General features: G+C 38.4%; 1 protein-coding gene across 1 annotated transcript; it reads left to right on the top strand.

The window, feature by feature from the left end:
• Nucleotides 1-5,018: 5,018 nt before the first annotated feature.
• On the top strand, nucleotides 5,019-9,178 carry LOC104238570 (acyl carrier protein 2, mitochondrial-like). The gene is made up of 2 exons (XM_009792970.2): nucleotides 5,019-5,320; nucleotides 8,714-9,178. Exons 1-2 carry the CDS (start codon nucleotides 5,108-5,110, stop codon nucleotides 8,888-8,890), a joined length of 390 nt encoding a protein of 129 aa, XP_009791272.1. The 5' UTR covers nucleotides 5,019-5,107; the 3' UTR covers nucleotides 8,891-9,178.
• The last annotated feature ends 554 nt before the right edge of the window (nucleotides 9,179-9,732 follow it).

Below are 9,732 nucleotides of genomic sequence, written 5' to 3'. Positions count from 1 at the left end.
AAAAGGCCCCAAACATGGCATACATCCCATAATACAATATAAATGACTAAAGTACGGAATAATATAAGATTCCAAATCAAATACGCGGCTTAATAGTCGCTACGGGATGGACCAAGTCACAATCCCTACTGGTGCACGCCCACACGCTCGTCACCTAGCATGTGTGTCACCGCATTTATCAAAACAAGTCAAATACCATGGTTTGTACCTCATTTCCAGATTTAAAATGGTTACTTACCTCAAACCGATGAAAATACTACTCCGCGATGCCTTTGCCCCTCGAATAGGCCTCTACTCGAGTCAAATCTATCCAAAATCAGAATCACATTGTCAAAATATGGTAGGAGAACGAAGCACAAGCGAAAACAATCAAATAATACCAAAAATCCCAAAACTGGCCAAACCCGACCCTCGGGACCATATCTCGAAACTCGATAAATATTACATCAACGGAATATTTATCCTCCCGCGAGTCCATACATACCAAGAACACTGAAATCGGAGTCCAAATGACCCCTCAAATTCACATTTAAAGTCTTTTAATCTCAAGCCCTAATTCCTCAATTTTTGGCTTAATTTCCATGATTATTTAGGTGGAATTCACATTAGAATCGAATTTTAAGTCCAAGAATCTTACCTCCTAGTGATTCCCCTTGAATCCCTCTTCAATCCCCTTCAAAAAGCTCCAAAAATGACCAACAATGGAAGAAATAAACCTCACATTCATGGACAAGACGACCTTTTAAACCTTCTGCCCAGGTCTTAATTTCCTTCATCGCGAACGCGGTCAAAGCCTTGCGTTCGTGAAACACAAAATAATCTTGAGCAACATTCCTATTACGCGATCGCGACAACCCCATTGCGAACGCAATGCTTCACTCAGATAGACCTTCTCGATCGCGTTCCCCCTATCGCGAACGCGATGAACAAATTCCCCCTGAAGCTCAGCTGCCCTTTTTGCTCTATGCGAACGTGACTCCTCCCCCGCGAACGCAATGCACAAACCCGTAGCCCTTCACGAACGCATAGCCTTCCTTGCGAACGTGAAGGCTTAACTTCCACCTTCGTCAACTGATTCTTCGCGAATGCGAGGGTCCACTCGCGAACGCGAAGAGTAAAATACCTGCAACAGCTGAAACCAAAATCTGCAATTTTCTTCAATTCAAAATGATCCGTTCAACCCTCCGAAACTAACCCGAGGCCCCCGGGACCTCAAACAAAGGCACCAACATATCCCAAAACTTTATTCAAACTTGTACCAATCTTCAAAACACCTCAAACAACATCAAATCAACCTAAACACATCGGATCCAAGCCTAAGTTTTCAAAATCTTTCGAATTCCGCTTTTGATCAAAAACCCAATCAAACCACGTCCGAATGACCTGAAGTTTTGCACACACATACCAAATGACACAACGGAACTACTGAAACTCTCAGAATCTCATTCCGACCCCTATGTCAAAATCTCACCTACCAACCAGAAATCGCCGAAAATCCAATTTCACCAATTCAAGCCTAAATCTACTTTGAACCTCCAAAACTTATTTTGATCACGCTTCTAAGTCCCAAATTACCTCCCGAAGCTAACCGAACCATCGGAACTCATATCCGAGCCCTCTAACACATAAGTCAATATCCGATTGACTTTTCCAACTTAAACTCACTCTAAAGAGACTAATTGTTTCAAACCTTACCAAATCCTTTCCGAACTCAATCCGACCGACCTGATACCACATAACACAGATAAACAAAGTATAAAGAAGCAAAAATGGGGAAAACGGAGTGGTAAATCATGAGATGACTGGCCGGGTCGTCACACTCGAGTAGGTCCGTGTTATGTTATGGGACTGGTTGGTATGTTCAGATGGAGTTCTGAGGGGCTCAGGTGAGTTTCAGGGTGGTTTCAGACCATTTCTAGGCCATTTTTAGTTGCTAGTTTTTGGCTATAGAGGTGTACATTGCGATCGCGTGGATTTGGTTGTGATAGCGAATAGTAAAATAAGAAAAATGGAGTTGTGAATTGCGATCGTAGAAGCCTTCTCGCGATGGCATAGAAGAAAATCTCTGTTGCATTGACTCGACTTTGTAAGCTTATAACTTACAATCTATAAGAAATTTGGAGATAATCAAAAAATAAAATTGTAGCCCTTTATGTCAACTTTTCAGAAAATCAAACCATTTGTCATTTAAAGTTTTGTATAAAAAGTTATAAGTAATATACTACAGGCTGTCTAAGAAGAGTTGGGAAGGGTTAAATGGAAGTTTGTTCATCGCGATCGCGGGGAAATGGTCATGATCGCATAGGGTAAAAATTGTCATGCAAAACTTTATAATCGCGATCGCGAGGTTTGTGACCATGATCATGTAGGGTCCCTTGGAACAATGTATAAAGTACTCTATTTCGAAGGTTTCAGACATTTTTGTATATTTCCAGCTATGGAGCTCGGATTGAGACGATTTTTGAAGCAATTCTCACCATATGGATTGGGATAGTGTTATCCACTTATTTTTTATTATATTTCATGAATCTATCTTTGTTTTGGCATTTGATTGAGGATTTCAAAAGAGAAATTGGGGGGGGGGGTCTCTAAAATTTTATAAAGTGAATTTTCGAGTTTTGAACATTGATTCGGAGTCGAATTTGGATGAAACTAGTATGGTTGGACTCATAATTGAATGAGTTGTCGGATTTTATAAGTTTTGTCGGGTTTCGAGTTACGGGCCCAGATTTGACTTTTGGGTTCATTTTGGGTTTTTGATTAAAAATTTAACCTTTATTGATTGGGTTTGTTCCTTTAGTATTATTTGATGTATTTGAGTTGCTTCTGGCTAGTTTCGAGCCGTTCGGAGGCCGGTACATGCGAGATGGTATTTTTGGAGATCGTTTGTCTTGCTCAGTATTGGATTCGACTTGTTCGAGGTAAGTAACACTTCTAAATTTGGTGTTGAGGGTATGAAACCTTAAATTACGTGTTATGTGATTGATGTTGAGGTGATGCACATGCTAGGTAGCGGGCGTGTGGGAATGCACCGTGTGAATTGTGATTTAATCGATTCCATGGAACTGTGTAGCTATCTTATATGAACATTTTTACTGTACTCTATGTGTTAGAGCACATGAGCTGTAATTGATGCTAGAAATCATGCTTAGGCCATGTGCCGGTATTTTTGGGACCCATAGAGGTCGTATTATTGTTGAATTACTTGTTTAAATTTACAATTGTGAACTCAGTCACATCTATCATTTGCATATCATAGATCAGTCTCTACTGCCTTCCATTGATACAACATATCATCATGACGAGCTGATTTTCATGACATTGTGAGCCCGAGAGATTGAAGATATTAATGATTGAGTGAGGTCAAGGGCCTGATTGTGAGTAATAATTAAGGGATCAGGTTGCAGCTACAACATATTTTTATTTACTTATTCCTGGATTTGGCTTACTATAACGCTTGGGCTGAAGGAGCCCCTCCGGAATCTGCACTCCCACAGTGAGCGCATTGGATATTATATTGGGATGGAGTTCTCGGGCATGGAGCTGCCCTATATATTTACATTTGGGATGGAGTTTCATAGGCATGGAGTTGCCCTATACATTTATATTTGGGTTGGATCTGCCCTGTTCAGTACTGAGTGCCTGAGTGTGTCAAGTGATTGAGCATGATGAGTGGAAAATATGAGGCAGTGAGGTCGAGTACTTTGAGAGTGTGAATACAGGAGTTCATCACTGAGATGCATTGCATTTGACATATGTACTTGAGATACATGCATAGAGATGCATTTCTTTCTGCTACCCTGTTTTTGGTGACATTCATGATTTTACATGTATATTGGCATATATGTATAGAGATGTATTTCCCTTATGCTATCTGAAAAATGAAACATTTTATTTATTGTTGAAAGGTTTTTGGGAAGAATCACAGTTTTCAAACTTACTTATATATTTTTTGGGATTTTCGGTGAAAGATATAGGATCTACTGTTATACTTGAAAAACATGCCTACTTTTCGTAACTGAGAACGAGCTGAGTTATTTCTTGTACCATCTTTATTATACTGTTATGAACTGTTGCTAATTGTTGGGGTTGGACTCTGACCCTTGTCCCAGCTCGTCACTACTTTCAATCTAAGGTTAGGGTTGTTACTTATTGAGTACATATGGTCGGTTGTACTCATACTACACTTCTGCACCTTGCGTGCAAATGTTGGATGCTGATGTTGTTGCGTACGGCGGGAGTTGGATTGGAAGATGTACTTGCGTTCCAGTTATGACTATCACTCATCCTTGGTAGCATTAGATTCGAATTATGTTCATTTACATCTCGAACAGATATTGTAATTATTTCAATTCAGTCTTGTAAAAATCTAAATCTTAGAAGCTCATGATTTGTACTACTAGTCCTTGGGGATTCTTTGTATAATAGTTCAATTGTATTGTCATTTCTTCTCTTAATAAATATCATTTGTACTGATTTATTGTTAACTAGCTTACCTAGTGGGTTGAGTTAGGTGTCATCACGGCTAGTTGAATTTTGGGTCGTGACACCATTTATATTTGAAGTTTATTAAACTTGTGCAGGTATACTAAATTTATGTAGCCTATAATCACACCATCAACTTTTTATAATTTTTAGTGCTTAACTATGTAAATTAAATAAAAAAATTAAGAAATAAATAAGCCCACTAAGGACCTCCGATGCGCCCTGTCCCGTTGTCTTAGTTAGTGGGATGGGACGAGCCGAGAGGTTCGTCCCGCTGATCTCGACCTGCTAAGGTCCCGATGCCTCTTATCCCGTTAAAAATCGACCCATCCCGTCCCCCTAAAAGCATCTCGTTCCGTTCCGTTTGACAACCTTATATAAAATAATATATAATTTTTTTTAAAAGTAAAAAGTTAACCAAGATTTTAATATCCTAGACTGAGTTCTATCCATAGATTAATTTATGGAGGGAGTCAATACGCAAATATTGAAAACTTGAAACCTTTATATATTTAGTTTTTACCCAAAAAACCGATCGGGAAACCTCTAGCGTGCCCTCTGCTTGTCCTGCAGACTCTTGAGAACATTTCCACTTTCTCTCTCTCTAACTTTTTGAGTTTCAATGGCGGCGAGGAATGCATTGCTGAAGTACCTGAGAGTGGAAGCTCGGCCTGCAGCAGTGGGAAACACCAGAAGGCTCATCGGAGCAGCATTTACCCAGGTATTCAGACGCCATTTCTCGGAGGAAGTGAGGGGCTCCTTTCTCGACAAGTCTGAAGTCACTGATCGTGTTATCAACTGTGTCAAAAATTTCCAGAAAGTTGATCCTTCCAAGGTAAAAATATCGTTTCATGATTTGCTTTTTTACCTTTTTAGGCAATGGCTTTGAGCTAGAAAATTAGGGTTTTTATTGGGTTTTAGTGAAATACGTTTTAGGTTCATGTTTTGTACGATTGCTGGTCCATTTATGTTTACCGCTGTATAAGTCGCTATGATTTTTTCTTTTTGAGCTAGAAATGAAATGATCTACGTGTAATTTTCACTCATTCTTTTTGGTGAGGAATTGAGGATTAATGGATTGTTTCTTTTAGAATACGGCAGTTTTGTAATAGAATTGATTTGGAAAGCTGGGGAAATAAACTGGATAAGTATGATGGAGGAAGTTGGGAAGTAAGAATGCGTATGTGTCCGGTTGGTAGTTGTTCTTAGTTCAAGTTTGGGAACCAGAATTGGGAAGTCAAAAATATTCTCACTTATATGTCCAAGTATTGACCTGGAGGACTTAAGATGTTTCTTTCTTCGTGTCACATCATAGGCCTTATGCTTTTACCATGTATTGGACGCTCTTCCTCCATCATACTTTCCAGCAACGTTCTTTCTGAATGAGTATGATCTTTTAAACTCGTCACGAGCTATGATAAATCCAATAATTATCATTCATATGATGCAGTATTGTCTCCTATTTTCATGTTCCTATTTTTCATATGATTTACGTGGTGATACTAATATTGTCTCCTTTTGTCTTTTTGTTTTCTTGAGCCGAGGGTCTTTCGGAAACAACCTCTCTACTCCTTTGGGGTAGAGGTAAGGAGTAGAGGTAAGGTCTGCGTACACACTACCCTCCCAGACCCCATTAGTAAGATTTTACTGGGTTGTTGTTATTGTTGTTGTATGATGCAACAAGTTGCTGTTAAAAGTATGTGCATGTGGAGGCTGGCATTCAATCAACTAATGACCTATCCAAATCATCTATATAGAAACTAATCTTCAGTAGCTTCTACATCTTGTTGTGTCAGTCGCTGTCTTCTGGAACACCTACAAAGCATCAAATATAGAACACACAAGGTTCCATAGTTGTGTACTGAGTTTTCAATAAGTGAGCTGTGATTTATGTTTTCCACCTCTTCTTTTCACACATCAAGATTCTCCTTTCCTTAAAACTGTCTACCAGTCGTATTGCGTCCCTCATGGCACACCAAAAGGAGCCACCTTTTAAGTGCTCTTACATTTGATATTCTCTGCCACACCTTTCTTTTATCCCTTTCCCTTTCCTTGTAGCAAGATTTCACCAAGAATGATCTCACCCCCTTTCCATTCTGTTCCATCCTATCTTCTTGTTTACCTTACACGTCACTTGTTGAGTGTTTGAGTAAACTCCTAATCCCGACCATGAAAAGCTCTTCTAAATTTACATCTCATACGAATCCCTGGCTGTTCCTTCTCAAATAGTTAGGTATCATAGTCTCTATCATTCACCAAACTATACACCTGTGGAAACGTCTCCTATCAATTTGTTCCTCCACGCCACACATCTTCTCAAAGATGATCGAGTCTGCTCACCATTACTCGCAGTACAGTAAATGTGCTTAAAGAACGTGTTTTCCCCCTTCATGACACCCTCTCTTATGCTACCCAGTGGGACTTCATAACTTCCTCAGTAAACCGTGTCTTTCATGTTGCTCCATGTTTAAGATTCTTCATAAACCATGTTTCTTAAAGCAAATCTCAGCAAACACTTCTGCAAGAGTGCTGTAGTAAAAGTAGATATTTCTCGGATCTCTACCCTTTGTTTCTGGGAATTGTTATGTTTCTCCATTCTACCTAATGATACTTCTATTCCCCCCCCCCCTCTCTCCTTTTCTTACAGGAAGGCTCTCATTATGTATTCCAGCTTATCAGATACTAACTTAATAAGCATATAAAATAAGAACATGCGACTTATTTGGTTATTAGATTGTGTAAATTAGTAGGGTGATTTTTCCAACTTAGAAACCGGACTTCTTGATTACTGGTTTTTAAAGATCCTCAAAATTTTCCCCGAGTAGTAGGTCTAGGAATATCACTGATGGTGTTGCCACCCTAGAACCATGATGCTTGCATGTTATTGAATATCTTGTACCTCCTTCACTGATACCAATCCAGAATTACATGTATTGACAACTTGGAACCATGTCAATGTTCTGAAAAGGTATTGGAGTTGTCTAGTGTGTGGCCTGTAGGTGATCAATGCGTTGTGAGCAAATTAAATGAGATACTTTACTCTGTGCCTCCATCACAAATAAGAAAAGGATCAGAGTGATCACCGGGAAAGCTGGTGAAAGTTCCCTGGCCTAAGTGTGAAGCAATGACTGTCCTAGATAACCCCAAATCTTCCTTGTGAGTGGTATCTATGTTCTTTTGATAATACCGGCTGAACAGCCTTGACAAAATTAACAAAGCTAACAAGTTAAATTGGTAATATTTCAAGAGTTCCCTATGTTGGTCTTGTTGTGGGTTGTGATTCGGATAAAACTTAGTTTTGACTGGAATATTATCATTTCTGTAGGTGCTTTAGGTTTTAACTTTCCTTGCAAAACAATATACTTGCCGTAATTATTATACCTTGTTAGCTCACCTAAAAATCTGATTCCTTTGCCCGTCAGACTTGAGCTCTTTACCGCAATAACATGTAAATACTCTCAAACCAACTAAGCTTAAATCAACAAACTAGTGGAAAGGAAATTTTCTAAATTTCCTATATGATAGGAGGGAAGCCTGAGATCATCACCACTGTGTATTTTTTGTCAGTTATGAAATGAATGAAACAAAATAATGATGTAGAAGGCATTTATAATCCTTCTTGTTCACTTGTATTTTTGGTATAAATAAAAAAGAAAGTGACATAGATAGCTGTCAAACTAGTCAGATACCATGGATGACCTGCATGAGTAATGTAATTACTTGTCCATTCTTCTGACACACCTATTTGCGGTATACATGAATTTTAATTTGACGTATAAAAAAAAAAAGAGCCATATATTTACAGTTTCAAAGGTGTCTAAGGTATGTTGAGCAGCAAGTTCTCTTCTTTTTTTCTGCCTTCGTTCCCCCTCCTGCCCGTCCTACTAGTACTCCATATCTGCAGGTTACTGGAGTGGCAGTCTCTGTTTTTCGGTTTTTGGTGCTGGCGTCCGATTTTGGCGCTGGTGATTCCACCAATACAGTACTTAGCCCTAGTGTTTTAACAGCTTTTACTGTTGCCTTATTTTTTAATATGGATGGTGGGACATGCTAATGCATTCCCTTTTCGCTGACAGCGAGTCTTCGTAGACTGTTATTATAGTGTTCAATCTAGGCACGGACCAAACATTAGAATCTTTAGATTTTAATTAGGTTCCTTCTTGTTTTAAAGCTTCTGGGACTAATATATGCACAATTATGCCTTTGTGATGTTCATTTATTCTCGCAGGTTACGCCAAATGCTCACTTCCAAAATGATCTTGGTTTGGATAGCTTAGACACCGTAGAAGTTGTGATGGCCCTTGAAGAAGAGTTTGGATTTGAGATTCCCGACAATGAAGCTGATAAGATCAACTCCATCAATCTAGCTGTTGATTTTATTGCATCTCACCCTCAGGCAAAATAAGGGAAATGACTTGCATATCCATTTCATTCCCATTTGTACTTTACTTTTTCCAATTGAAGCATGAACTGGCATTTCATTTTTCTCACTGTTGGGTGTGGTTCATATGTTTGACTTCTCTCAGCGTTCATCGGTTTTGGATAATTCGTCACAATGAGAAGTTGTCATAGTGAAAATGCTTTATAATGGCCTCAAACGAAGGATGAGTTGCTTTACTGGTTATTAGAAGTTTTATCTTTTTATGAAAATAAACAAAGCATCAGCATCCTTTGTGTGCTGGATTCATGTGTATTTGTTTTGCACTGATGATGGTAACTGAACATACGACTGCAATTCTTTTAATTGCTAGATGCTGAAATTAGTCGCTGTCATTTTAGCTGTATCTAATGAATTAGCCCAATTCCAATTCCTCTCGAGGCATGGAACCAGTTACTACCGGTTCGTGTGGGTCAAAGTTGCAGAGAAAAGTATTCAGTTAACTTTTTTCTTCAAAAAAATTCGTTGACTGTTATTTATTTTAAAAAGATATTCTATCTTCTGGTATTTTCAAGTGGGCTATTTGGTACTTTTTCTGTTGAGAATTTTACTTAGATCTGTAAAAGTAGGGAATCCAACTCCCTTCCATTTTCTATTGTCTTCATTTCTTCAAGTTCTTATTTGGATGGATGACACATGTCTTATTTTTATATTAATGTTTTAGATTTAATAGCCTAAAAATATACTTAACCATGGTTAGGATAAAATATTTTCATTATTGTTTTCTGAACTTTTGATATTCCTTTCAATTTCATTCTTCTTTTTTCTTTTTAAATAGAACAACAGAAATAAAGCCTATGATATATGAA

This window comes from Nicotiana sylvestris, chromosome 5 (genome assembly GCF_000393655.2).
Source record: "Nicotiana sylvestris chromosome 5, ASM39365v2, whole genome shotgun sequence".
Lineage (NCBI taxonomy): Eukaryota > Viridiplantae > Streptophyta > Magnoliopsida > Solanales > Solanaceae > Nicotiana > Nicotiana sylvestris.
The sequence above is the reverse complement of the archived record's forward strand: the minus strand, read 5'-3'. Positions and strand labels throughout refer to the sequence as shown.